This window comes from Penicillium macrosclerotiorum (assembly GCF_028827735.1).
Source record: "Penicillium macrosclerotiorum strain IBT 26536 chromosome Unknown utg000011l_segment0_segment0, whole genome shotgun sequence".
NCBI classification, from domain to species: domain Eukaryota; kingdom Fungi; phylum Ascomycota; class Eurotiomycetes; order Eurotiales; family Aspergillaceae; genus Penicillium; species Penicillium macrosclerotiorum.
The window spans coordinates 1,166,823-1,194,821 of NW_026643090.1; the positions used below are offsets into that span (position 1 = coordinate 1,166,823).

The 27,999-nt window shown below is 49.3% G+C and overlaps 10 protein-coding genes across 10 annotated transcripts; 6 read left to right on the forward strand and 4 right to left on the reverse strand.

The window, feature by feature from the left end:
- Window positions 1-7,257: 7,257 nt before the first annotated feature.
- Window positions 7,258-8,507, forward strand: N7462_011380 (glycoside hydrolase family 28 protein; the record flags this gene model as incomplete). Its single annotated transcript, XM_057083094.1, has 3 exons — window positions 7,258-7,482; window positions 7,537-7,956; window positions 8,049-8,507. 3 exons carry the CDS (start codon window positions 7,258-7,260, stop codon window positions 8,505-8,507), a joined length of 1,104 nt encoding a protein of 367 aa, XP_056928449.1.
- A 357-nt stretch (window positions 8,508-8,864) lies between these two features.
- On the forward strand, window positions 8,865-9,842 carry N7462_011381 (uncharacterized protein; the record flags this gene model as incomplete). Its single annotated transcript, XM_057083095.1, has 3 exons — window positions 8,865-9,114; window positions 9,278-9,621; window positions 9,669-9,842. The coding sequence occupies 3 exons, from the start codon at window positions 8,865-8,867 to the stop codon at window positions 9,840-9,842; spliced, it is 768 nt and encodes a 255-aa protein (XP_056928450.1).
- Window positions 9,843-10,030: 188 nt separating this feature from the next.
- N7462_011382 (acyl--CoA ligase) lies at window positions 10,031-11,876 on the reverse strand (the record flags this gene model as incomplete). The annotated part of the gene is made up of 3 exons (XM_057083096.1): window positions 10,031-10,983; window positions 11,050-11,685; window positions 11,777-11,876. The coding sequence occupies 3 exons, from the start codon at window positions 11,874-11,876 to the stop codon at window positions 10,031-10,033; spliced, it is 1,689 nt and encodes a 562-aa protein (XP_056928451.1).
- Window positions 11,877-12,949: 1,073 nt separating this feature from the next.
- Window positions 12,950-13,972, reverse strand: N7462_011383 (40S ribosomal protein uS19; the record flags this gene model as incomplete). The annotated part of the gene is made up of 5 exons (XM_057083097.1): window positions 12,950-13,019; window positions 13,080-13,376; window positions 13,571-13,628; window positions 13,873-13,891; window positions 13,955-13,972. The coding sequence occupies 5 exons, from the start codon at window positions 13,970-13,972 to the stop codon at window positions 12,950-12,952; spliced, it is 462 nt and encodes a 153-aa protein (XP_056928452.1).
- A 690-nt stretch (window positions 13,973-14,662) lies between these two features.
- On the reverse strand, window positions 14,663-15,056 carry aspf8 (ribosomal protein P2; the record flags this gene model as incomplete). Its single annotated transcript, XM_057083098.1, has 2 exons — window positions 14,663-14,833; window positions 14,898-15,056. 2 exons carry the CDS (start codon window positions 15,054-15,056, stop codon window positions 14,663-14,665), a joined length of 330 nt encoding a protein of 109 aa, XP_056928453.1.
- A 636-nt stretch (window positions 15,057-15,692) lies between these two features.
- Window positions 15,693-16,802, forward strand: N7462_011385 (uncharacterized protein; the record flags this gene model as incomplete). Its single annotated transcript, XM_057083099.1, has 2 exons — window positions 15,693-15,698; window positions 15,750-16,802. 2 exons carry the CDS (start codon window positions 15,693-15,695, stop codon window positions 16,800-16,802), a joined length of 1,059 nt encoding a protein of 352 aa, XP_056928454.1.
- A 425-nt stretch (window positions 16,803-17,227) lies between these two features.
- Window positions 17,228-18,659, forward strand: N7462_011386 (ATP-dependent (S)-NAD(P)H-hydrate dehydratase; the record flags this gene model as incomplete). Its single annotated transcript, XM_057083100.1, has 6 exons — window positions 17,228-17,321; window positions 17,410-17,449; window positions 17,499-17,545; window positions 17,614-17,624; window positions 17,692-17,724; window positions 17,778-18,659. The coding sequence occupies 6 exons, from the start codon at window positions 17,228-17,230 to the stop codon at window positions 18,657-18,659; spliced, it is 1,107 nt and encodes a 368-aa protein (XP_056928455.1).
- A 1,641-nt stretch (window positions 18,660-20,300) lies between these two features.
- On the forward strand, window positions 20,301-20,648 carry N7462_011387 (putative adhesin; the record flags this gene model as incomplete). The annotated part of the gene is made up of 1 exon (XM_057083101.1): window positions 20,301-20,648. The coding sequence occupies one exon, from the start codon at window positions 20,301-20,303 to the stop codon at window positions 20,646-20,648; it is 348 nt and encodes a 115-aa protein (XP_056928456.1).
- A 439-nt stretch (window positions 20,649-21,087) lies between these two features.
- On the reverse strand, window positions 21,088-23,698 carry N7462_011388 (DNA replication licensing factor MCM7; the record flags this gene model as incomplete). The annotated part of the gene is made up of 4 exons (XM_057083102.1): window positions 21,088-21,156; window positions 21,218-23,135; window positions 23,191-23,324; window positions 23,384-23,698. The coding sequence occupies 4 exons, from the start codon at window positions 23,696-23,698 to the stop codon at window positions 21,088-21,090; spliced, it is 2,436 nt and encodes an 811-aa protein (XP_056928457.1).
- Window positions 23,699-24,016: 318 nt separating this feature from the next.
- On the forward strand, window positions 24,017-27,935 carry pex1 (AAA family ATPase peroxin 1; the record flags this gene model as incomplete). The annotated part of the gene is made up of 4 exons (XM_057083103.1): window positions 24,017-24,205; window positions 24,260-24,496; window positions 24,556-24,634; window positions 24,697-27,935. Coding segments are annotated over 4 exons (3,744 nt in total), but the record flags the coding sequence as incomplete, so codon positions are not given.
- Window positions 27,936-27,999: the final 64 nt, after the last annotated feature.

Sequence of the window (27,999 nt, forward strand, 5' to 3'; positions counted from 1 at the left end):
CGGATCAGAGTCGATGCTGCTTTAACTTCATATTGAGTTTATACTCCGGAGCCAAGGATGCCGATATCCATCTCTGGATGTTAGATCATTCGAGGTATGATCTAAAGGAGAATTATATTCTATACATGTTTCGTGCATGAAATATTACTCCATGTTGGCAATTATGGTGGGTTTTTCGCTATAGACTTTCCGATAGATTGCCTCTTAATGAATCCCACTCAAGAATGCGAAAGCACCTGGCTAGAACCTATCGACCAAGGTGTTACGGCAGCATGATTTTTCACTGTGACCGTCGCGCCAAGCAATAATTTACAGTAGACTGACTGGCCGGTCCCGCCATCGTGGGCGCCCTAAAACCGCGTCCACTTCCCCGCCGCCCGGAGATTGGCTGGGACCGCAAGTGGTGCCCCTGACTAGCCTCAATGGGGCGTTGGCTGGCTGAGCCCGGTAATTTTGATGTTGCCTTTCTTGCGCCGGTCGGGGTTTCACAATGCATGATTCAATGAGAAGGTAGACACGGTGGCCTGGAATTGACCTGATTAGAAGCTGGCTATCTTTCAATGGTCCATAGATTTCAATCATTCGTCACAACAGGATCTCATGTGCGGCAAACAATAATTCCACGTAGGCAAATAAACTGAACCGCCCGCTGTGGGGGAAAAGCCGGTACGATAGCTCCACCGGTACCTGGAAATGCACCAACCATAAGACGCTCGAAGGATACGAGTCCTGGGAATTTGTGCCGGAAACTCCCTCCGTCTGCCCCGTTGGATCCCTCGTTGGCCTCGTGGAAAAAATGCCGCCTTTAATTTCCGTTTTCTTTTCGATGCATCACCGGGGCGGAGCACTATGCGCTCCAGCTACATGTATCTATCTCCTCCCTACATACGGAGTCCATATGTTGTGGTTGGTTTTGCTTCGGGCGTCGAAGCCGCGAAGGGGATATTTGCTTGTATCGTCACTTTACATACATATGCACTCGACAGGAGTCGATTTGGAATGATGATCCAGCCGCAATTATTCTCCAATTCTCCTGGATAGATCGACCGAAATCTGTACCGATCGTGCTCTTTGCACATCTCTGCACTACGAACTCTCGGGCGAAACTGCCGAGGCAGCCAGCACTCTGGAAGGAGGGAAGATGGAGGAAATGGAAGAGACGATCGCCCGGGCCAGATTCCTAAGCCATGTTCTTGGGAAAAAAAATACTGGGTCACTAATCTGGATGATAGCTCCGCATCGCGGAGAGCGAAGGGGCCGTGTCCCTGGGGGCAACCGCTGTTTCACCACAAGATAAAATTTTTCCTAGGGCTAATGATGTGCGGCCTCTGCTTCTGATTGAATCTAGGCTTTTTTTGCTTCGTTCTGCTGGCTCAGACATTGCTGTAAACGGATCCTCAATAGAGTCTGTTCGGCTTTGTGTCGTTTCATGCCCAATGTCCAACACCCTTGTAACATAATTACCCAGTGGGGACGGGTCCCAGGAACCACCGAGATATCGCGAAAACGGTTCTTGGGTCTGGTGGAGCCGGCTGTTGGATCTCGTATTTTTGTCCATCTTGGTTGAAGAGGGTTGAGCGCAGCCGTCGTCTTGCTAACAATCTATCTCCGACCGGAATGATGGAAATCTAGACCATTGCCCTCGGTAGCGGTCATAATCAAGCCAACCATTTCCGAGTCAAATAAGCCAGGAAATTACAAACATTTTCATTTCGACCCGAAGTCTCGATGTCAGTGCCGAAACGAATCAATATCACGACCGAGCTTAATAGATTGCCTGCGTCAGATTTCTCATCAGGTTTCTACTAAAGAGGACATGGCCGGCTCGGAAGTTGTTTTAAAGCATATAATTCGATACTAATATCCTCTGTACAGGGCGCCGTGTGGATGCAAAACAAATCTACTGAGGTTTCGCCTTGTTTTGACATGCCAGTCCTTCCAATAAAATCGGAATTTGGCTTGATGGCGGCACCTCTCCGATTCAGCAGCCCACGGTATGATCAAGGCAAGAGACAACTTTACAACGAAAAGGAGAGTGCCGCATTTGCCCACTGGGCCGTTGGTCACTCCTTTTTCTTTTTCTCTTCGGTAGACTTGTAGGCCCCAGACTCAGATAATCTACCCGAGAGCACCGAGGTGATTTACAGGGCTATGACTAGTCCAGCAGCTGACGTGGAATGAAGATAAGGGGAGACTCAGCCTACTAAGGGATCGATACACACAAAGCTCCCACTAGCGACACAGACCAATCAGCCATACCGCCACAGGTCCGTGTAAGCTTGGAATATCAATTGCATTAAATCCCAGGATGGAACCTACTGCATATGCAACGACAGGGAGAACGGAAGATGCAAGGGAGCCTATAGCTCCAACAGCTGCAAACAGCATCAAGTGCAATTCACGACCATCGAGCAGCGTAGAGAGCACGATAAAATTTGTCTTCAGAAATTTAAAATGCGCGATTTGTGTGTTGAGTCCGCAGACCAAGACATTGCAGCAACTACCACATATGCCATACTGCCAAGGTAAATGATATTCTGCGGGCTGGATATATTAGCCAATACCATGATTCTATTTCCGATATATACTATCTAGTAGGGTCTAGACCAGTACCCTCTCAATCCTCCTTTGAACTATTTGCTATAGGCTTTGATATAACATCAGAAGCAGGAGTAGAAAGAGGTGGATAAGGAGTAAAAGGTCTCACATCGAAACCCGCTGAATACCTGTTTAAGGAATAATCTTATCTATGAGAGATTGAATCTAATGATTAGTTACTTAGAGTACTATCTATCTATATATGGATAGAGGGAGGTTCGAATATTCGGAGGCATTTGAGTCCAGCTTGCCGCATCAACTCTACCGCTTCTTACTCTCTTCAGAATGTTTTCAAGATTCGGCGAGACGTTGCTCGGCCTGGTGCCCATTTTGATATGACCGACACTTGCCAATATCATCTTTATTCAAGAGCTCTTTGACGAATGGAGATTTGTCACTAGCCCCAGAAATCTATCGTATGTGCTCCTCATATATTTCATCCAAGGAGCCTATATCCACGGCATCTTTCAATTCCTCGTAAAATACAGCGGAGTGCCATGCTGAAAAAAAATGGGGGGAGAAGAGCTTCTGAACATTATTACTAGCGATAATACGTATCTTGAAAATCCGTAGTCCTAGAAGAGTCAATTCACCCACAAGGGCTATTTCTGGCTAAAGCGATGGGCAGGATTAATGGTGTAGACTTTTTATTTAAAATTTGGTACAGACCAACCAGGATCATTACGAAGGTTGAATCCGGTTTCTTTACATTTATTTGTTCGGTTCATCCCCTAGTGACCGGCAGCTAAGTCCACAAAACAAGTAACTTCCATTACCCGTTCCTCTAGGCTCCTTACAGCTCTCAAAGATATAGACTTTGGGTGGAGAAAATGACGATAATGTAGACTATCTACCAGAAAATAGGCCAATACGAGATAAACAGGAATCAAGATAGAGCGAAATCAAGATAGAGCAGAATCACTCGGGTGCATCTCCCAGGCCCCTTCGACCTGGGGGACTTAGAACAGTCTGATTAGACGTAGACTCCACGTTCTCAAGTACCAGACCCATTGTATAGCGCCAATTAGCAAAGGTCACTTTGGCCAGTGTAACACAGTAAATCCACAATTAGATGCTGATTAGTATCATTTGATAGATTCGTTCAACATACTAAGCTTTTTGCCAGAGACAATACAATGGGAGGTTCCGGAGACGGTATGAGCTGAGTAACTCTCGCTGTATTTATACCAAAAGATATGGTCAAGCAGTTCGTTTACCATCAAATTTCACTTAGTCACCACCTACTATGCTGTTTCTAGACTCATTTAGCTTTCCGTATTGAGTATCGTGCATTTTGTGGTCTTACGGCTAAAGAATACCTCGATTAAAATCTCAGAATATCAGGACTTCAAATTAGCGATCAAAGAAACGATAAACTGGTCAATTTCAGATAAAATTGAGCCTATGAGGACCATGATGATGGTTGCATGATAGCTCTTTGCCTCACGGAAAATTATACGGTGGACCGCGAAATAGATAGTACGTATGATTGTCATTAGCTTCTCTAGGCGGCATATATTAGACGGAGCTCCCCCATATACTGGGTTGTAGAGCTGTCTTGGTAATCATATAACAACAGATGGTTGCTAGGGGTTCAGGATGGTTCCTTTGGCGTGCTAATAATCGGTAGGCTTTGTGGTATGCTGTCCATCTTCACCGGGGTAAAATACACCTCTAGCGCCGGTAGCTACTTAGTAGAGGCTTCATTCTTTCTCATCGCCAGAGCGTGTTTCAACAATTTATCTGTACTCTCGAATACAGGAGCCATTTCATCTTGCAATCCTTTGTATATGGGTCGTCTGTACACAGTCTCGTTTAAACCAACGAATTAGGCAGCGACTACCTCGCTTATTTCTTGGACGGTTGCGATAACTATATCGTAATTGAAATTAGCGAGAGACGGCAACATGCCTGACGGCTCATAAATATCACACTTGTCGAGCAATTTTTTGGTTATTAGACTTCCCTGGAGTGTCTGGACCTGGTATTGATCTATGATGATGGAACTAACAAGCTCGAAATCTCTAACGGTTTCTTTTTTATATTGATGAATTCTATCAGATTGAAATTTTGCATAGTCTCGCCTCTGTCAAATTGAAGATGCTTTGTCACATGATTCAGCATATCAAGTAGGTTATTTCGACTTTTACTTCAGAGTACTCAAAGACTGTGGCTTGGCTTTTAACCGATGAGACATAATTGTGAAAAGAATGACTGGCTGTGGACGTATTGTATGGAAATGCTAATGGGCTAACATTTGCGACTATTCTCCCTTCGTGGTAAGTGACTGATCAACCTGGACAACAATTATAACAAACAAGTTCTACCCTAGTATGCTATGAGCAGATTCACTCTAGGATCTCCAAGCCCATACTCAACTCTTGCTCTACTTACTACATTGACTATAGCATCTTCAGTATGCTGACTTGCGAACATAGTCAATGACTGTTCCGCCATATGCAACTGCATTTAGCCAAAATGGGCTCTTTGGAGTGTTGCTCAAATGCTGAAGCCCATTAAAACTTCAGATAAATTGAGCTACTTATGTTCGGGATAAAACGAGAGAACCTGTATGCAGTCGTCATCTCTTTGCTTCGGAGTTCAAGATGAGGAATATGTTTCACTCCAGGAAAATACAGGTATATCATGCATGATCTTTCCGGTACCCAAGATAGACCAGAGAAAATTGGGTGGAGGTAATATGAACAGCTCTCATTCATCATCAATTTCTTTTTCTTCTTCTAATATTTAGATATTCACAACCCTTTCGGTAGAGAAAATAAGTATGATTTAGGAGGCCTCCGAGTTCTTTTGAGTTTAAATACGCTTTGACAAAGTTGCATCCGAAGCGCAGAGTAAACCGACAATCTTGGAGTAACATGACTTAAGTCCTGACTATAAAATGCTTCTGAGGCATTTTGCTAGATGGCATGGTAAAATTCGATATGGTGACTTCAATTCTCAAAACTGTCTTAGTTGAGGTGTTACCAGCCAGTGTTAGCTGTAGTGCTGTTAGCGTAAAGGAGCAAAGAGGTGCACCAGAGGGCAATGATTGGCATCGATATGTTCGCTCGCCAAAACTCCCTATATGGCAACGTATTTGGATGATAATGAGTCTTTACAATCATATTTCTTGCAGAGTGTTTAGCCTTTCATCTCATATTTCGAGTAAGCTGCGCGCTTTGCTACCCAGACTCGGCTTATGGAATCAAGCTTCTGGGCGGGTTGATGGCGACGCCTGACCCTTGAGTCTGCCTCTGGGAAGGTATTGGTCGCAATGGATCTGCTTATGAGCAAGAGATCACCTCATTGATATATGGCCAACTATGTACTGGGGACCAAAAGCGCACCGGTCCTGAATTTTTTGACCTGGCAGATTTGCCCCATCGTCAAGGAAGATAATTCAAGTTGGGCCTGTGGAAAGGTTGATTTACCTGAAGGGCCCTGTTTGAGTGTCCTGGGTAAAGGGGCAGGACAATACTTTACTCTGCATGTCGATACTCCGAAATATACAAAAGAATTAGTCTGTGTGTTCGAATGGTTCAAGAACAGCCAAGATCTGGTCGCAGCCGCCCAGTGAAGATTGCAAGTCAATACAGCTGCTGTGGGACTCATTTGGCCACAGGAAGTGGATTTAAAATAATCGAGGTCAGCGGCGGGTTGCATACATTTTCCGTTGGAGCTTGAATCAACCCTGATCCATCATAGGTTGATATTGTGGGTATTTTCTTCAGGGCAACATTCCATATCCGCCACATATTTGTATCCCATTCAATGTCATATATCGGCCTGTTATATAAGAGACGCATCCTTCACGTTCACAGGTCTTCTGTCTACAAAGATGACTGCACTTCTGCAATTCACAGCTCTGTCTCTTTCCACGTCAGCGTTAGCTATTAGGGTAGGCTTCGGAGCATTTATGGCACGCTTCTCACTCCACCGAGCCATGCCCCTGACTGTTTCTAAGGCCGTTCGAGTGCCAAATTGATCTAGTGCACTAGTGGAGAACCCAATGGGACAACAAGCATCGCCCCATGCGGCAACGGCGTAAGCTAGTGCTAGCCACGGCCCCCGATACTTCGGCGCGATTGGGTCATCCGCTAGCCGGCTCAGGCTGAAACCAATGGCCCGGACCGAGAACAGTGAATATTTTTCCGATCATCCGCCGAAATTTCAGCCCCCTTGTCGCTGGTGGATGTAGACAAATATATTTTCCCTCCTGTCAGCGCGCTGACCAAGTTCGGGTGGGTCAGATCATATCATTGCTAAACAGGAGAACCGACGGAACGTGATGAAGACGGCGATGATGTGCACTGTGGAGACCTGCCGGTAGTTCGGCAGGCCTGGTTACTGTATGTTGATGAAGACCCATTGACTAGAATTAAGGGGCCATCATAGCGGGGTGGACTGAAGTGTGTGTTTCATGTTGCATCAATCAATATCTTGAATAACAGGTCGAGCGGCCGCTCTGTTATTAAGTTCTATATCAAAATCAGGCCGGGACCCGTGGTCGTTTGTTTTGTTCAAGCCATTCTTTCTTGCGATCCCTTCCCTCTTTTTTTTGTGGTATTTCTTTTTTTCAATCGAGAGCTAGTCTCTATCGTCACTCTTTCTGTCTTGTTCTTGTCTGTTGATCGGACAAGCTAATCATCTTTAAAAATGCGTTCGTCGCTGATGTCTATGGCCATCCTGGGCGCTGCTGTTGCGTCCGCGGCTCCTACTCGCGTCTCGAGCCTCGTCAAGCGTGCCAGTAGTTCATGCATTTTCAACTCGGCTGCCAGCGCCAGTGCTAGTGCCAGCTCCTGCTCAACCATCGTGCTGAGTGATATCGAGGTTCCTGCTGGCGAAACCCTTGAGTTGAAAGACCTTGAATCCGGTACCAAGGTATGTGGTTGCATCGAGCATCGACATTGGATGTTTGACCTAACCAACGCATAGGTCATCTTCGACGGCGAGACCACCTTCGGTTATGAGGAATGGGATGGACCCCTGATCCGCATCTCCGGCTCCGGGGTTACAGTGTCTGGTACCTCCAATCACAGCATTAATGGCGATGGGTCTCGCTGGTGGGACGGTGAGGGTACTAATGGCGGCAAAACGAAGCCCAAGTTCTTCTACGCGCACGACTTGGATGATTCGATCATCACTGGCCTGAACATCAAGAACACCCCGGTCCAGGCCTTTAGCGTGCAGTCGGACAATCTGGTTCTGAGTAGCATCACGATTGATAACTCCGACGGCGATGACAATGGTGGCCACAACACCGACGGATTCGATGTGAGCGAGAGCACCGGGGTCACCATCCGCAACGCGGTCGTGAAGAACCAGGACGATTGTCTGGCTATCAACTCTGGCTCGGTTAGTGTACCTCTTCTCCGAATTTCGGCCATGCTACATACGATTTGATCTCTCGGTCGCACGTATACGGATGAACTAATTTTGCATCATAGAACATCATCTTCACCGGTGGTACTTGTTCGGGAGGCCATGGTCTGTCTATTGGCTCCGTCGGTGACCGTGACGACAACACTGTCAAGAATGTTACTATCTCGAGCTCCACCGTGACCGACTCTGCCAACGGCATCCGAATCAAGACCATCTCTGGCGCGACTGGCTCCGTCTCAGGTGTCACCTTCTCAGACATCCAGGTCTCTGGGATTACCGATTACGGTATCGTCATTGAACAAGACTACGAGAATGGCAGCCCAACTGGCACCCCCACCACGGGCGTTCCCATCACCGACCTGACTGTGGAGAGCATCACTGGGTCAATCGAGAGCGATGCTGTGGATGTCTACATTCTGTGTGGTGATGGAAGCTGCTCTGACTGGACTTGGTCAGATGTTGAACTCACTGGCGGTGAAGACAGCGATGAGTGTGAGAATGTGCCCTCCGGTGCATCCTGCTAAACGCCCATTGCTAGCACAGCCCAGCAACACCTTTCCTTTGGCTGATACTTGTAGGCATGAGATATAGTTTCCAAGCGACAATAATCAATCAACCAAGCTATACGACTCTCAAATATTATGGTGCTCACTTGTAGTGTCGACTGTTGATTGTTGACTGTTGTAGTATTGTAATTGTGAACATATGTCCCCAAGTACATAATAACTTTGTAAGAACTTTAAGCTTAGTTAAGATCTGCACCCATATTTTGATGACGACATTGCGTGAAGCCCCGCAGCTTCGGCCAGACACCGCTTGTTCTCTTTTGTCAATTACATCCTTCCTCTAATTACCTTTCTCCAGGATCAAACCCACGCACAATGCAAGTCCTTCTACTAGGTGGCCACGGCAAAGTGGCACTCTACCTCACCCCTCTTCTCCTCAACCGCGCCTGGAACGTCACCAGCGTGGTACGCAACCCCGATCACGAAAGCGAGATTCTGGCCCTTGGCAAGGGTCGCAAGGGCAAGCTGAGCGTGCTTGTCTCTAGTCTGGAGGGTATCAAGAGTGCCAATGATGCCCAAAAAATCCTCGACACGGTCATCCCCGACTACGTAGTGTGGTCGGCTGGTACGTTACGCGCCTGTCCTTTGGTCCGCACCCCGCAAGCCCCGCGACCGCCGAGCCGCGAAGCGCGAACCAAAGTTGCCTGATCTCCGCTCCGCACACACCTCAAGATACACTGAAAGAGTTTAAATGATACAGAAAATCTAATCAGACCTTCTTGATGTAGGTGCCGGAGGCAAAGGTGGCCCAGCGAGCACCATCGCCATTGACCAAGAAGCTGCAAAACACTTCATGACCGCGTCCTTCGCTTCGCCCAGCGTGACAAAGTTTCTGATGGTTTCATATTTGGGCAGCCGTAAGAAGCAACCTCGCTGGATGCCGGACGACCAGTGGGCTGGTATAGTGCGGACGAATACCGAGGTGCTCCCCACATATGCCAAGGCCAAGCAAGAGGCCGATGAGTACATGACCGCGTTGGCGGCGCGACGCAAGCAGGACCCTCACGCGACCTCGTTCCAGGCGATTAACCTACGACCCGGCATCTTGAAGGATGACCCGGCGACACGCAAGGTGGAGCTTGGTATCACGCCGAAGGGCCGGGGAGCGTGACACGCGAGGATGTCGCTATCGTGGCGGATCAGTTGCTAGCGCGGGCCGATGCTGAAGGCTGGATTGATCTTGTGAATGGGGAGGAGGACGTGGAGGCCGCTGTGGAGAGGGTTGCGAAGGAAAAGATTGACGCGGTTGAGGGAGAGGATGTGGAGGGCATGGTCAAGCGATTTTTCTCTTGAGCTACAGACATGAAGATTGTATTTTCTTTCGGTTTGCATAGTTAATATTGTGGATATTGAAACCCCTAGATATGTGGACAATTTTGGGAATACCATGTCATTTCGGGAAGCATCTATACTACGGATAAATGATTGGGTGATCTATACATTGACATTAAGGTCTATCTAAAGAGAGAAATGACGTAAATCTACAGCTTGGCCTTCGGTCCTTTGCCCACATCCTTGAATTGCTGTTTCAACATGCGCCGCAGGATCTTTCCGCTCGGGTTCTTCGGAATTTGATCCACAAATTTCACGCCACCACGAAGCCGCTTATGATGAGCGACTTTACCATCCAGCCATTTCACGATATTGGCAGCTTCATCCGCTTCGCTAGCACCTGAGCTCTTGCTCTTGGCACTTCGGACCACACAGGCCAGCGGTACCTCTGAGCCGTGAGCATCGCTCTCGATGCCAATTACCGCGACATCATCGATAGACTCGTTGTCGACCAGGATACCTTCTAACTCGGCAGGAGGAACCTGGAAGCCCTTATACTTGATGAGCTCCTTGACGCGGTCAGTGATAAAGAAATTTCCCTTGGCATCCTGATAGCCGACATCACCAGTTCGGAACCAGCCATCCTCGGAGAGACACTCGCGGGTTGCAGCGGGGTTCTGGTGGTAGCCTAGGAAGACATTAGGTCCACGCAGATATAGCTCGCCAACTTCACCGACGGTAACCTCGCGGGGTTCAGAGCCATCCTCGGGCATGCTCATATACTTTGCTTCCATGTTAGGCATCAGTCGACCAACAGAGCCGACATGCTCGCGCCAGTCCTCCCAGCGTTGCGAGTGTGTGGTAGGGCTAGTCTCACTGAGTCCATATCCCTGCTTGATGCCAACCTTGATACGAGCGTAAACACTCTCTACCAGCTCCTGCGTGAGGGGCGCTGCGCCGGAGTTCATCATTCGCAGACTGGACAGATCGTATTTGTCTACTGCGGGGTGCTTGCCCAAAAGAAGGACCACGGGGGGCACAATATAACTGAACGTGACGCGGTAGTTCTGGACGTGCGCGCACCAGTTCTCGATATCGAACTTCGTCATGACAATGAGGTGATAGCCCTTATATAAGGCTTGAGTGATCAAGCAAGTCAATCCTGGAAAGCTGAGGTCAGCCAGCTACATCGATACCGATTCGTTGAGTGGTTTCAGCGAGACCATACCGTAAATATGATAGAACGGCAAAAATGCCAACACACGGTCACCCTTTCCATCCGGGCCTCCATTCCATTTCAGATTTCCACCTTCGCCTGTCACTTGCTGCAAAATATTGGCAACGATATTACGGTGCGACAGCATCACGCCCTTGGGCACGCCAGTCGTACCGGAGGAGTATACCAAGAAAGCCAAATCCGAGTCGGGTGTGATTTTCTGCTTGCGATACCGAGTCGCACGGGAGATGTTCCGCACGGAAGTGAAGTGCTTGAATCGCGCATCCGGGTCTCGCTGGTCCCCGACCAGGAGGATACGATCTTCCGGGATGCCGGCCTTCTTCGCCGCCGCGGTGGCAACTTTCAGGACCGAGACCTGCGTCGCAAGCGCCTTCGCGCCAGAGTTCTTGAGTTGGAAGGCGAGCTCATCCACTGTATAGGCGGGATTTGCGGGCGAGATGATGCCGCCGGCCCAGAGGGTACCCCACATGAGGGCCGGGGTGTCAATACTGTTCGGGGTAAAGAGGGCAAGGACATCTCCCTTGCGCCAGTCGTAGGTCGCCTTGAGGCCCTTGCCAAACTCGAGAGCGGCCTCTTTCAACGACTGGTAGGTGTAGTGGCGCTTTGTCTCGGCATCTTGGTAGAGGACTGGGGAATGCGTGAGCACACACAGACTCATCCGAATATGGGCCAGACGTGATAGGAGGGATAAATGGGCTAGAGGGGTCAGAGGACTAACTCTTGTCATCCGGGAAGGCACGGTCTTTGCGCTCAAATAAGAAGGTCCACAGGTCGACATTGGGGATGTCGACGTGTGGATAATTGGAGGAGACAGGCATTTTGCGGGGAATAAAGCCAAGTGCCGATCCGGGGACGGCTGTGTACAATGCAAGGGATGGTCGGCAAGCCGTCAGGAATAATCACAAGGAGAACGTGATGCAGGGATGCAGAAACCGACTTTAAAGGTGAAAAGGCAGGCGACGCCTTTCTCCGCAGTTTCGGTACTGGGGAAGCGGTTTGCCTCGGCCCATTTGTAAATATGATATGTTGGGGTGGCCAATACCCGAAGCGGCCTCCACACAGGGTCGGAGTTAGCGGAGCAGTTGAAGGCCGGACTGGGTCGTCGTGTCGTGTTCTCTACGTCGAGTCAGGATATTATTTATTAGTCTTCGATTTATTGGTACTCCATACAATTTTGTATCCATGTAGATGACGTCTTTCGACAAGACCCTGCGATTGTTCTTATTAATTCACACGACAGTCGCTCAACATATCGGATAGGGTATAATATATATTCTTGAGTCATAACCAAGAATCAATCAGTCCAAGAATATTTGCATCGACATCTGTAGCGATATATTCATTCTTGTACAACTCTCAATTCAATTATACTATGTGACATTCCATTTTACCTTCATGTTCCCTTATCGTGGAAGCAAGGCCAGGTCAACTTTCGGACGTTGACTTAGATATACTCGACAAACATCCTCATAACCGGTTTTAGCCTCCGCTAATGTAGATTATTGTTTCAATCCATCCATGGACGAAAAAATGATGAAACTGGTAGGTGCTGGGGATAATTTTGAGATTCTACGCGGTTATTACGACGACGTCCATGGGTTGAAATTTGTCATATCGTAAATTGAACTCCTTTACCTAGCCACGGAAACCAGGTACAGGACGTCCTATCTTTTTGCTCCACCGACGCCGGCAAAGACTTGGAAGGAGGCAAGATCCCAAATGATTTTTTTTCATGCCGACAAGATCTTAAATTGAAATGGAAACAGCTTATCCGCTCTGGAAATACAAGCTGAATAAAAGAACCCAGTTGAGGAATGTGCTGGCTTCCATTTTTCCTTTTCCAGCACCTTCTCCACCACACGCCACTCCAAGGGGAATCGTTCGAAATCGTTTACTTCAGGGGAATGAAACGGGAGGAGTGGGTGGCACCGATACCGGGACGACCGTGCTTGACAGGCTTGCTATGGGGTTGTTAGAATGAACATAATAGGATGATGCCGTGCAACCAGGGGTGAACATACTAGGAGATAGAGAACTCAGCCAGGTAGTGGCCAACCATCTCAGGCTTGATCTCAACCTGGTTGAACTCCTTGCCGGAGTAGATACCGATGACGGAGCCGATCATCTCGGGGACAACGATCATGTCACGGAGGTGGGTCTTGACGAGGTCGGGCTTCTCGTTGGGCTTGGCCTCCTGCTTGGCCTTGCGGAGCTTCTTGATCAGACCCATGGGCTTGCGCTTGAGGCCACGGTTGAAGCGACGGCGGGCACGGGCGTGAACAACATCGCGGAGCTGCTCCGAGGAGAGGTCAAGGAGCCTATGGATTGCCTGTCAGAGTCTTGTTACTTGTCTCTAAGAAATTTTCCAACCCAATCTCGGCATCAACATCCAAAACCATGTGAATCAGCACAGCCAGATATGGCAAGTTCGATACGTTTTATGGAATCACACAGATATTGGATGTAGGCTGCGAGAGTTTGGTGGGCGAAAGATTCGGTAGGAAAAACGTACTGGTCGAGGTCAATACCGCGGTAAGAAAACTTGCGGAACTGTCTCCTCTTCTTGATCTCTGTTGGGCGAATATCCTGGTCAGCGTTCTGCGGATTCGATCGTCTCGTGTGCGTGTATTGGAGAAGTCGTGTCCATTGCCCCCCTTGTGTCGTCGAAAAGTCACTTCGCTCCCCCACCAAACATGCATAATTCTTTGTCGAGTGCCGTTTATCCTGTTTCCCATTTCGATTCTCACGTCGACTGTAGACACTTGTCGGGGGGTTGGAGGGCTAGATAGAGATAGGTAATGATTGAGAACGTACCGGCAGCCTCCTCGGCGTTCTAGATAAAACTTTGTTAGCATTGCGCTGAGGCGACTGGCATCAATATTGGAATGGGACTCACGTATTCGACGTCAGCCATTTTTGCGGTGGTTCCTGGAAGGTCGCTTTTCGATCGGGATCTCGAAAAGCGAAGGAAGATGGGTTGTCGGAATTGTCGTGTCGCTTGGGCGGTCGTCTGGCACACCACGAATGGTGAGGTGGGCAGGGCTCGCCTAAGCGACGGGTAGGTCAAGCCCTAACGCACTAGGCCATTTTGGGAACATATTACTTAGTGGTCATGTATTGTCATTTAAATTACAGCTACTTGTAATGAGTCCTCGTTGGCGCACAAATTTGCCATGTCTTCCGTATCATTGCTTGTAGAGACTTATGTATTCATAGTACAAAGTTATTTCTTTCGAATACTAACAGGCGCAGGCAGGCATGTGAGATATCAAATCGAGGGCCTGGATGCGTCTGATAGGCTTAAAAGGGGCTTTGACAATTTGAACTATTTCGTATGCTTATGAGGACCCGTCCCTGGAACAGATACCAATAAGAATGATCGATCGGACTACGTCTTACGCATTGCGCAATAATAGGAGGACAGAAGAATCTGTATTGGCTAGAGGCTGTTTCCAGCTCACATATGAGAAATTCGTAACTGCATCACAACAGCCTGAACCGTGCACACTCGAACCAGTCGGCGAAGATACTCCCGAACTGGCCGTACCATCCAGAAGTCTGTCCCTCCATGTCATCATTTTTGAGGCCCGTGGGAACGAGGCGCTTAGTCGAAGAGACCGAAGCCCATGTCCTCATCGGACTCCTCCTTCTCCTCCTCCTTCTCCTCAGCGGCAGGGGCATCGGCAGCACCGCCAGCAGCAGCGGCGGGAGCGGCAGCACCACCGGCACCACCAGTGGGAACGGTGGCGAGCTTGGCAGAACCCTCAGAGATCAGCTGTAACCAGCGAATTAGTATGACTTGTGTTAGGCTAAATCTTCGTTACGATAATGAAACTCACCTCCTGGAGGTTCTTGCCCTGGAGCTCAGCGATGAGCTTCTCGAGGCGCTCAGAGTCAGCGTCGATGCCGACGGAGGAGAGGACAGCCGAGACATCGGCAGCGGAGGGGGACTCGTTGCCAGCGAGGGCGAGGAGCAGGTAAGCGGCGAGGTGCTTCATTTTGAAATGACTGTCCAAAAAATTCTAGGTTAGCGGCTTGATCGAAAGGCTGAATATGCGAAGACAGGTTCACTGGCGGAGTAGATATCGACGCGCGTGAAGAGACGTACCTTTTTGTTTGTTAACTGAGAACAAGAGAAACAATCGATTTAACCGCAAGTTGGGCGGAGACTGCAACGTCAAGTTCGAGGAGGTGGTTGAGGAACAAGATGAGCGGGCCCTCAAAATCGAGGGAAAAGTGCGTTGCGCCGTGATGTGGCTGTGTCACCGCCCGGCAGAAAATCTAAGCGAGTGTGGCGCGTGTCGGATCACGTGATGTACTACCATCTCGGAGGGTCAATGATGGCCTATATCTTCCCCCGCTCATTCGTGACTGCCCTGCCTATCAGTACTGGGAAGGGATCGCCTGGTGGTCGGAGGTCTACTCGTGCTTAGTATCTTGTCCGCCAGGCGTACCGCGCATCGCCCCGCCCCTGTGACAAGGGATTATTCTAGTGATATCTTGTTCGGAGTCATGAAGCTACCCGGTCGAACCAACCATCGACGGTAACCGGTATATCCCCTATTAGCTCCAAACAGACGGCCTTTCTATATATCTCGTCTTTTTCAAGTCCCCATTTCGCCTCAGCAATCAACATGAGTGTAAGGATACAGTTCTCTTTGTCCCCCATCAGATTAGTCTGACATCAACAGTTCCTCGACTCAGTTCTCTCGTCACTCCAGACGAACAAACCTTCTCAAGGTCTGGTCCCTCATCCACCGACGGCTCCAGCACAGTCACCTGCCCCGACAAAAGATGAAGCACGACTTCCGGCTACTTTAAGCGCCCCCCGAGCGCCTGCAAACACCGGAGCAAGAATAAAGCGCAAAGCCGAGGATGAATTGCACCATCCCTCAAGACCCGACAGCCAGATGACCAACAAGCCTCCATCATCTCGACCTCCTGCGATATCTGGCCCATCAAAGACCTTGTCCAAACCCGTTTCATCCAATAGCCTGAAAGTTGCTTCTCCTCGACCTGTCCCCAAAAATGGCACAGCATCAGTATCGAAGATCCCTCCCGCAAAAGCCACTCCCGCCAAGGCAGCACCATCGAAGGCAGCACCATTGAAACAAGATCAAGCACCGTCGAAACCACCACCGAAAGGCTCCTTTGCCGATATAATGATGCAGGCTCAGGCCAAGCAAAAACAAGCTCCTGCACAGGTTGGTATGTTACGTCACCAGGCGGTGTCCAAAAAACCAATGAGCAAAGTTGAGCGCAAGCGACAATTGATGGCGGAGAAGGCTTCGGAAAAGGTTGTTCGGTCTGGCAAACGTGTGCCAGAGCCGGCTTCTACAAGCAAATCCGCTGCCAAGAAACGGTCGACTGAGGTCCCGTCCTACAAAGGCACAGCAAAGCCATCACGAACCCCTGAGCCTCCAGCATACCGTGGTACAGCGGGATTGCCATCGATTCGTGGCGAAAATGACCGCCGGGCACATGGAAAACGTCGTCGGGATGAATATCTAGGCACTGATGAAGAGGACGAAGGCGACTATGGCTACGGTGGATACGATGACTACTACTCTGACGCCTCTTCCGACATGGAAGCTGGCTTTGATGATATGGCGGACGAGGAAGATGTTGCGTTGAAGTCTGCCCGCAGAGAAGATGAGGAAGAAATGCGGCAGGAGATGGCCGCGAAGCGGGCGAAGATGGAGCGCCAGAAGAAACTGGCAGCTCTTGCATCCCGTAAGCGTTGATTTGTGTCTACATGCATCAAGGATTACTTAGTATTGATTCCTGTGTTTCATTTGTCTTGGGTGGAGGGTTTTGTTGAGCATTCTGAGCGTTATGGGGGTGTCCATAGATGGGGATCAGTACTTTCTTTCACTTTTTTTCGTCTTTTTTTTTTGTTCATTCTCCAATATCATGATAGCGGGCGCCATACCAATCACAACTTTGCTTTCACCTTTCGGGCCTCTAAAATATACAAATATTCTGTGCTGTGTAATTCTGCGATCTATGTATTTGTCTTGGAACTTCTGGCATTCCAGTGAGTACAAACCTGCCATTGTTTGTCATGCCCCACTTCGTGGTGACATCACCCGCGGTGAGAGCTTACCATCTTCATATCACCGCCGTTCAACTGTGATTTTTCAGCTCCCGTTCCGTCCCTTCTATCGCCATGGAATCAGTTCACCATGTCTCAGCTTCGTCGAAGATCCTCTTTGGCAAGGTCCGTAAGATCGTGCCACCGATGTTAGAGAAGTTCCACAAAGGTTTGTTGTCATCCTGGAATTGTTGGATCTTGGATTTCGGCAGCATCTTGTAGTTGCTGCTCATGGGACTGACTGGGGTTTTTTATAGGACAATTGGGGCGTGTGGCAGTAATTGGAGGATGTGCCGAGTAGGTCTCTCAGTCAAGTTGTTAGGACGTGAATCTCATAACGTCAAAGTTATACCGGAGCACCATATTTTTCGGCAATTGCATCCGCCAAACTAGGTATTTTGATCAAAAATTTCCATGAACTCTCTATTTGAGTGTATAAATAGGCTAACCTGAGATTCTAGGATGTGACATGGTACGTGAACCGGAGGCTGTGTCTTAGCATATGTCTTGGCCAAGAGAGAGTTCTAACATATTTTAAGAGCCACGTTCTCTGTGAACGCTCCGCTGCACCGGTATGTATGCGCTGTTCTTTTAAGAATAGAGTAGTACTGATATCGTTCCATAGGTGATCAAGAGTTATTCTCCAAACCTGATGGTGCATCCATTGCTTCCAAGCACAGAGACAGTCAAGGATCCCAAGTCAATCGATGCATCAGAATTGGCAGGTCCAATAATCAGTATGCTATCTCGCCTGCACGCACTAGTCATCGGGCCTGGCCTAGGGCGCGATGGGGTTACCCTCAAAGTAGTTGCAGAGGTGATCAAGGAAGCGAGGGCGCGCTCAATCCCATTCGTATTGGACGCAGATGGGCTGCTCATTGTGACAGAGGATCCCAATCTCATCAAGGGGTACAAGGAATGTATTCTGACACCGAATGTAGTAGAATTCGGACGTTTGGCGAAGGCACTTGGGATCAAGGTGGCTAGCCAGGCAGATATTGCGAAGGAGGGAGAGGGCGACACAACCAACAAAGAGTCAGATGCATGCGAGCAGCTCTCAGAGGCTCTAGGTGGTGTTACTATTCTCCAGAAAGGACCTCATGATGTAATATCCAATGGAGTCACCAGCATCATCTCTGATATCAAAGGAGGTCTCAAACGCAGTGGTGGACAGGGAGATACCTTGACTGGGTCGCTAGGCACCATGCTAGCCTGGAGATCAGCTTATCACAATAAATTATGGGAATCAGGTGAGAAGGATAATGAAAGGGAGGCGCAGAGCAGGGATGAGGTGCAGGCAGAGCTGGAGTCCGAGGGCAAGCGCATGTCCCCAACTACAACCCTTTTACTGGCTGCATGGGCTGGCAGCAGTATTACACGGGAATGTTCACGACGAGCGTTTGAGGCAAAGGGGCGGAGCATGCAAGCCAGTGACCTGACCGATGAAGTACATGGGAGCTTCCTACGCTTGATTGGAGAGCCGGAAGGTTCCAAGACGCATCTCTAGCCTATACTGATCGTAAGGATCGGGCAGTGATCGTGTACCGACAACGGGACTGAATCCCAAATCAAATGACTCACTTCTTCCATTTAGGCAAACCTTCAACCAGACAGAAAAGATAATTATAGCCTCTTTTCAAAATCATCCATTCCGCATTCGTCCCATTGATTTTTCGGAATTGATAGCCGTGGACGGCCCCTGTGCGCTACGGAGGAAGCATAGGCCGACCGACATATTCATTTATTGTATTCTCATTTGGAACAAAAGGACAAGTCCATAGACAGCGTAGATTGTTGACAAAGTCTAAAATTTGTTTTGGTGGTACAGAAGACCCTGATCCAGATCTCTCTTCATGGAAAAGCCAAAAAAGAAGAAAACCAATATTGTATGCACCCCCGAAGGCTTCAGCAGGGATTGTATGTGCCATGAGATCGTGTACGAGCTTCCAAGTATGCTTTTTACCCACAGTCAGCAGCCCAGCAGCTCAACTGAGAACAATGATGGCTATGGTTGCCGAGTGCCGAGAAGTAAGCGTGAAGTCCGACACTGGAATGAAGAGGTCGGACGTGTCGATCGCGCTGTCATACGATATTGCGGGAGAACATACAAATTCCATGTGGACTTTTAGGTAAATGCATCAACAAATATTTCAAACTAGACCAACCATGTTGATGTGGATGAAGTGGGTCATTTCCTAAACTAGGAGTATTGGACGAATATGCAGATGAGCCATGGAGTATCATCGCAGGAGCTTCAAGTAACCTAGGCCTTTTTTTCAGATCTTCACTTCTTTCCCAATAAATAATATCTATCTACGCAGTGCACCTCAGGTTCTAGCCATTTACTTTTCAGGATCCGTTGTTCTAAGGGATGTCAGGAAAAGTGACAAAAAGAGAGGTGTCTTCACGCGCAAGAGAAAGGAACATCTCGAAGCGGTGTGAGACATCGACAGAGACATGACGCTGTTTTGAACCCTTTCCCCGCATCTTTCGTGCCAATTGGGACACCAGAAAAGCTGAGATCTAGATCCTAGAGTAGTTAGGGCTGTGTGGGTTCGTCTGAGACATCCACCCCCGCCTTAGCAGAAGGAGAATTCGGGCTCGCTAACTTGGTACCTTCGACATATGAGCTCAACATTTCCGGAAAGTGTATTAGTGTAGCGCCTTTCGACTCTTGAGTTGGCAAGCCGTCGACATCAGCCAACTCAACAAGCATTGGTGGGGTCTCTAGGACCCTGTTCCAGATCTCGTATTCGCGCCTCGACCAATACCGAATCTGGTGGCTCTGCCTCCCCGGCCTATCCGAGGCTGAAAAGCCAATGCACTCCATCCTGCAGCGACCAAGGTTCCCGAAAAGAAAAAAAGACTGGGTGGGATATATTCTCATTAATCTCGAAGTGAGACCTTGGCTAATGGCCCCGTGATATTCCGGCTGGCTTAGACAGTCCCATGGCAAAGCGGAGGCGTATGTCTATTTTTTGACGGACCCCAAAAAGTGAAGTATGCTGATGAGGCGGGTGACAGTGAATATAAAAGAGGCATCTATTCCCCTGAATGGTGTCATCTCAGCACCAGATTGAGCAATATCAAAAGATAAAAGCTTGAAATTCTTGAGTCAATATATCTGTATACCATCGTTACCATCACTATGCAGCTCTCCACCCTCACTGTCCTCTTGACCGCAGCCTCTCTGGCCCTGGCCAACCCGGCCCCAAAATGCGGGACTTGCAATCCCCTTTCCGGCCAGAACAGTTGTGATATAACTACTTCGTGCATCAACACAGGCTCGACCTTCCACTGTGCCTGCCGTGCCGGTTACAAGGCCTCCAAGAATAACAACAACATCAAGCAACAGTTCCGCCTGCCGATGCCCAACTATGAATTTTTGGTCTTTGTTCCAGAAAACACTGTTTGCAACACTCTGTGTGATAACCCCTATGCTGCTCCGGCCGACATCTGCAGGGAGGTGCACTTGTACGAGCGTTGCACTGTCTGAGGCTCATCAACTCGAAAACGAGGGTTCTATCATTGGAGATGATAATGTGAATAGTACTTCTGTGATAGATGGGAATGTCTGGGGCCGTGGAAAATGAAATCCAAGGGCCCCAGAAGGGTTGGAGGAAACATGAATGCCAGTTTGGTTCAAAAGCCAAATACTCGGCTTGCCATTCTTTTAGGGACAAATTTATCTACATGCTACGAGGAAGCCATAGGGAGCAAAGCCAATGATCACTGAGTTAAATTAAATTGAGAATAAAGATCTTTTGATTGATCAGAGAAATCATCATAAGAACCGGCACCCTGTCCCTTGCAAATACACCGAAACACCCATTGCCCTAAGATTCTAACGGTTCCACTCAATGCATCTTGACACGCAAAAAAAACAGCCAACCCTCGAGAATAACGAGAAACAAAACACACACGCAAAATCTGCATTAAACATCCATCTCATCATCGACGTTAACGAAAACAAGGCGAGATCCGTTTCCGGAAACTTGCCAAACCTGTGAAAATGATTGTCAGTATTAGATACCAATTCAAAATTCCGTGTGGAGAAATACGTACGTTAGCCTCGGAATACTCATGGAGACAAGTGGTGAGCTGATCCTCAGTGAAGCCCTTCGCCAGCACACGCTCACGCACACGCCGCAAGCTAAGTTCATTGTCTTCACCGTCACCCATAGCAGCAGCACCGCTCTCCCATAGATTGCGGATCAAAGTGTAAATCTTGCTGGTAGGCGTGTGGTCGGCACCTGAATCACCATCATTGTAGAGAGAAGCCTTGCTGACTTCAATGAGACGCAAAGCCTCGTCAACATCCTCACGAACAACCTCTTCGCTGAAGCGAAGACGGGCAAGAGCTTGCGAGAGACGCACAATGCCAAGGAGAGTACGCGGGGTGACGTGCGAGAATTGCTGTTTCCTGGCCTCGTCCTTCTTTTGACGTTTCCGCATAGCGACATATGCGCCGACCATGTATTCAGAGACGTTTGAGGGAACAACAGGACGGAAGGCTCGCGCCTTGGCGATATATTGACGGACCTCGTGAGGAGTGAACATGATGCCTGCGTCTTCGGTCTCTGGGTGCTTGTTGTGCATATGGACGTAGGTAACGTGGTTGGCCAATTCCTCGTCAGTTTCCCGCGAAGGTAAATCCAAAAGCAAAAACATGACATCAAAACGAGACAGCAGGGCGGCGGGCAGATTGATGTTTTCCACAGGCGAGAGCCGAGGGTTGTAGCGACCATACAGGGGGTTAGCAGCCGCCAAGATGGAAGTGCGGGCGTTCAATGTAGTGGTGATGCCGGCCTTTGAAATGGAAATAGTCTGCTGTTCCATCACTTCATGAATGGCAGTACGATCGGAGTCGTCCATTTTATCGAACTCATCAATACAGCAGATGCCATTGTCGGCGAGTACCAAAGCGCCACCCTCGAGCATCATCTCATCAGTAACCGGGTCTCTCATAACAGCGGCAGTCAAACCAACACCGCTGCTACCACGACCGGTGGTGTAAACACCACGAGGAGCGACCTTCGTAATGTATCGCAACAACTGAGATTTGGCGACACCAGGATCACCCATAAGGCAGATGTTTATGTCACCACGAATGTGCATTCCATCACCCATCTCCTTAGTCACGCCACCAATCAACAGCAAGAGAAGAGCCTTCTTGACATCCAGATGTCCGAAGATCTCAGGAGCGATGGAGCGGGCAAGAAATTCATACATATTGCCAGAATTCTGGTATTGTTCAATTTTCTTCAAAGTCCGGTTGTCCATACCCATGTCATTGTAGGACTTCTTGTGCTGGGTGATGTGCTGGGCTTCAAGGTAGGTATCGGTCAGGAGACCGGCACGAATGGCCCGGAATCCAGTGTACGGAGTAGGCAGGAAAATGCCGGCGACATCGACAACGTCACCCGGGTTCAGTTGCCGAGTAAGAGCTCCGTGGCAGTTGATAGTCAGAGTTCGGGGGATATGACCCACTGGCACCTGATCCGCCATTTCTTGGATCTTGACTTCCTGGAAAGGAATGAACTTGGATGCACGAGTGGAGAGGAATAGCTGGCCCTTCGAATTGTTTTTCTTGCACTCTTCAGATAAACACTCCGTAAGAGGGAGGTACTGCTTAGTGGTAACAGGCTGAAAGACTTCGCAGCCACATCGGTCGCATGTGTAGGCATTAATCTGAACAGCTGGTTTGACATCGGAAACACGGGTGGTGATGCCGCGAACAGTGATCAGGGAACCCAAGTGTTCACCCCGCACGTTTCGTACGGCAAGCGCCTTGCCAGCGCGGTCGCTGCTGGAGCCAGAGGGTGTGAGAGGCTTAAAGTTGAGAGTGTAGCGACGAGTGAGCTCTGGGGGGAACATGGATGCGGCATCAACATCGTCCATATCGGCTTGCATCATCGTTTCCACCAGTTTGTTGCGCTCTTCACGCTGTTCCATAATCACATCAAGAACGTCATCCTTGAATCTGCACTGGGTTAGCTCAATCATCCCATCGAGGGGAGTTCTAATCTGAGACGTACGTAAAGTCTTTTGTCTCCTTTGGCATGACCGTATCGACCGCCTGCGAAAAGACCTCGATATAGCGCTTGGTGTTCTTTTGGATCGAGTCGACAAGCTTCAAGTTCTGCTGCTCCTCCGGAAGAGCTTTTTCGAACTAAGGTTCCAAATGTGAGCTAAAAATTAGGAGACCATTAATTTTTCCTTGATACTCACAATTTCCAGATCGTCTAACTCAATCACAATGTTTGTGGCATCCCTGTTGGCAATATCCTGCAAAATTTGCATGTACTTGAGCTTCGGCTCCCGGCGCCGTCTTGCTCCATGGGGAGTTGTACCCTCGTCATCCACGTCGTCCATGAAGTCATATTCATCACTAGTGCGGTTTCCATCGATGTTCAGCTCCTCCATCGCCTCGGTCGCAGCAGCTTCCGAGGTCGATTGAAGCGTCTTGAAATGGCTCAAGAAGTCCTTGAAGCCATCCAGTTGCGCGGCATAGTCAACCGGTGCTTGGTATTGAAGCAGAGCCATGCTGGATGGTGGTGCGCTTCGGTCGGGCAAGGGGAACACGAAGTGGTGGAAAGTGGGTTTCCCACGAGAAGAAAGGGCCGAGCTTGTCCCTGCGCTGAACCGAGAAGAGCGAGACGCGAAACGCGAAAAGACGCGCCAAGTATGCACTTAACCATTAAAGGACTAGCGCGAATATGCATACTTGAAGAAAGGATGAATACTTTCTCCGAGAGTGAGATAATCCGGAGGCGGGAAAGTCACATGAATTAATGCCTTACTGCCTGGATGGACTGAGTGCGGGCCCGTTCACCTGACTCGGTCGGGCCTCGGCTGTGGAGTGAGTCCGGGGACCTGCGATCAAGCGGACATCCCACTCCCCCTTCCTTGTGTTTGCGACGACAGCTCTGCGCCTTGACGATGGCGCCCAAAAAGCCTTCTACGGCAGCAGAAGTTGCTCTCGTTCCTTTAAAAAACTGTCTTGTCAATCTACCGCCGTCGCTAGTCGCCTTACTGGTTAATGCCAACACGGTCAGTTCCCGAACTCGACCAATGCTATATTTCTGGCTAATGTTGAGGTCCTAGGCTGCTCAAAATGTTATAATTGAGCTGCAATACAAGTCTGTCTCCGGGAAGATCAACGGTGCTCCGCCGCAGCAATCTTGCTTCCTGGGATGGACAGGGATGCCGAGCAAGCGGAAGCTTGCGCCGGTCGTTGACCGAGACGGCATTCGAAGTGGATATGCCAGAGAACAGGAGGTCTCAACTGTAGAGTTGGATACCGCCTTTGGGAGACTTCTTGGTCTCACTGACGGCCAAAAGGTGCGCCATTCTCGCTCGCAGCCTTCGCAATTCCCACGTGGGGTACTTACTCCTTACAGGTCGGACTACTCGTACATCTTGACCCACCTGTTGCCCATACCATCAGCATTGACCCATTAACTCCAGAAGATTGGGAAAGTATGTATTAAGCATGTGGAATATTTTGAATTTTGTCTGCGGCTAATTGATCTTTCCCGCAGTCATCGAGCTACACGCCACTTTCTTAGAACTCAACCTCCAGACACAGATCCGTGCGCTTCCAAACCCTTCGTACAATGCAGAGAAATCGGGTCACATGCATCCCCTTGCCTTGCACCTTTCACCTACATCAACAGCTAATATTGTTGTTACCTCTCTTACACCTGCCCCGCCGACCACCTCCCCATTCGCAAAGATAGCACCGGATGCCGAGGTCATTGTTGCTCCGAAGGTCCGATCAATGCCCGGAAAGTCACAGCGGGGAGAAAGCCGCAGTAATGCTGGCAGTAGCAGGAAAAGCACTGGTGGACGGAGTGCTAGCAGTACGGTTCGCCCCAAAAGCAGCCGGTCTGATTCCAGAGGTGCCTTGTACCTTAGAGGCGTGGAACGTCTAGCAGCTGATCAGTTATTTGATGCGGAGATGGATGAAGATGAGAATGATGGTTTCCGTGTTTGGGTTGATCCAGATCTTCTTGCTTCCAATGAGCTTCGAGGTGCGGCTTGGGCTTGTGTATCAGTTGTTCAGCCGTCGGGCCTGAAAGTGCCTGTGGACCCTCAGCAACAGCTCGCTCAACAGGAACAACAAAAGTCCAACGACGCCGGCTCTCCGACAACCAAACTAGTAGCCAAGTTACTGCCATGGGAGGAAGCTCCCGACAGCCGTCATGCGGCTATGTCCAGTTTATTGTGTTCGGCCCTTGGTGTGGAGAACATTGTGGGTGGAATCGTGCGTGTGGAGGCCGCGCCGCCACAGCTACACCGGTCTGCGGTGAAGACCTTAAAGCTGTATCCCTTCATGACAGATGCATCGAAGAAAAAAGATGGTCTGAAATTTGGAGCTGACACTGCTGCATCGAGAGATGCTCTGACCGAGCGCCTCAAGGTGATCTATGGCAGCACTGGGTCCGACATTGGGTTGTTTTCGGGACCATTGACTGATGGAATGGTTCTTCCTAAGGTCGAAAATCACCCGTCAGTCTCTTCTTTTGATGGTGCCATTCTTCGATTTGATCCTCCTCTGAAGGTTAGCTCTGATGAATCCAAGTCTATGTTTGGGTGGCTTCTTGGCTCCGAAGCCAAGCTCAATCTCGAAGTACAAGCAGAGATACCAAAACCATCTGATTCAAGTCTATCCGGCTTGCCTTCTGATGATCCAATTCCCGACAACATTACCCAAATGGTTGGAATTGACTCGATAATCTCTCAGTCAATGGCCAATTTAACGAAATCGTCGTCCATCTTGTTAACAGGTGGTTTGGGAGCCGGAAAGACAGCACTTACTCATTTACTCGCCCATCGACTGCGCAAAGAACATCTTTTCAATGTGAAATATTTCTCTTGTCGGAAGCTCGTCACTGATGAGACGCGGATTTCCAACATCAAGGAGGTGCTGAATCGCCTCTTCATGTCGGCTTCCTGGTGTGCCCGTTTCGGCGGCCAAGCCATCGTCATTCTTGACGATTTGGATAAACTTTGCCCTGTAGAAACGGAATTGCAAGTCGGTGGTGACAATGGCCGCAGTCGTCAGAACAGTGAGGTTATCTGCTCCATGGTACGAGAATACTGTTCTATGAACTCTTCAGTTGTGCTACTGGCCACTGCGCAGGCTAAAGAGTCGCTGAACAATGTCATCATCGGCGGCCATGTAGTTCGTGAGATTATAAACATGCGGGCGCCGGATAAAGAAGGACGCCGAAAGGTCTTGGAAAAACTCACTAGCCAGGATAAGGCCACTGAATTTCTCAATGGCCATATACGGTCCACTAGTTCTTCTACTCAGAATACTCAGGACTCCTGGCTTGACCCATCAAACCCTGGCAGTCGGCCAAGCTCTTCTGGGGGTGACGGTTTTGTGTTGAGTCGGGACGTTGACTTCCTTGATCTCGCAGGAAAGACCGACGGATACATGCCCGGTGATCTGGTTCTGCTGGTTGCTCGTGCCCGTAATGAGGCCCTGATCCGATCCGTTCAGGATTTATCCAATGAATCAAAGATGATCACCCTTGGGTCTGATGACTTTGACAGCGCACTGAAAGGGTTCACGCCTGCATCCCTTCGCAATGTCACCCTGACTTCGTCAACAACGACATTTTCCGCTATCGGTGGTCTGTTCGAGACCCGCAAGACTTTGTTGGAGACATTACAATACCCGACAAAATATGCACCAATCTTTGCACAATGCCCGCTTCGGCTGCGTTCGGGTCTACTCCTCTACGGCTTCCCTGGCTGCGGCAAGACTCTTCTGGCCAGTGCTGTTGCTGGAGAGTGCGGCCTGAACTTTATTAGTGTGAAGGGTCCTGAGATTCTGAACAAATACATTGGTGCTTCTGAAAAAAGCGTTCGTGATCTTTTTGAGAGAGCACAAGCGGCACGACCTTGTATTCTCTTCTTTGATGAGTTCGACAGTATTGCCCCGAAACGTGGCCATGACTCCACTGGTGTCACTGATCGTGTTGTCAACCAGCTTCTCACACAGATGGACGGTGCCGAGGGCCTTTCTGGTGTATATGTCCTTGCTGCAACTTCGAGACCCGATCTCATTGACCCGGCCCTTCTGCGCCCGGGTCGTCTCGATAAGTCTTTGCTGTGTGACATGCCTTCGCCTGCTGATCGCGTTGATATTATCCGAGCAGTGAGTGAGAAACTCAAGATGGACGATGAGGTTCGCTCTCGTTTTGATGACATTGCTGCGAAAACGGAAGGCTTCTCTGGTGCTGATCTTCAGGCTGTGGTATACAATGCCCATCTAGAGGCAGTCCATGACGCTCTTGGTGATCATTCTGGCAGTGCTGATAAGTCTGGTGCGAAAGCCAGTGCTGGGAAGAGTTCCTCGACCAGTACTTCGAGTCGGTCATTCATCCAATTCCTCTACTCATCTTTGGAGGAAGCATCAGGGTCGGTGTCTATGCCTCCAGCAGCAGTTGTCGCTGCCAAACTGGATGCCATTAAAAATGCCCGGCGGCGTCAACGTCAGCTTGAGAATGGCACTGCGGGTGCTGATGGCCCTCCTGCTGTACCGGCTACAAACGGCGCTGATGGCTCTGCCGACGAACTTCATGATGAGATAATTGTGCGGTGGGAACATGTCAAACGCTCTCTGAACACAACCCGTTCATCTCTGAGCGCAGACGAGCGCCGACGTTTCAACGGCATCTACCGAGAATTCGTTGTTGGCCGCAATGGTGAGATGCCTAATGGCGAGGCTGTCAATGAGATTGGGGGCCGATCGAGTCTGATGTGATGTGGGTGATTGTGCTGTTCTGGTGCGTGAATGATCTTGTACATTGTAAATATACACTTTTTGC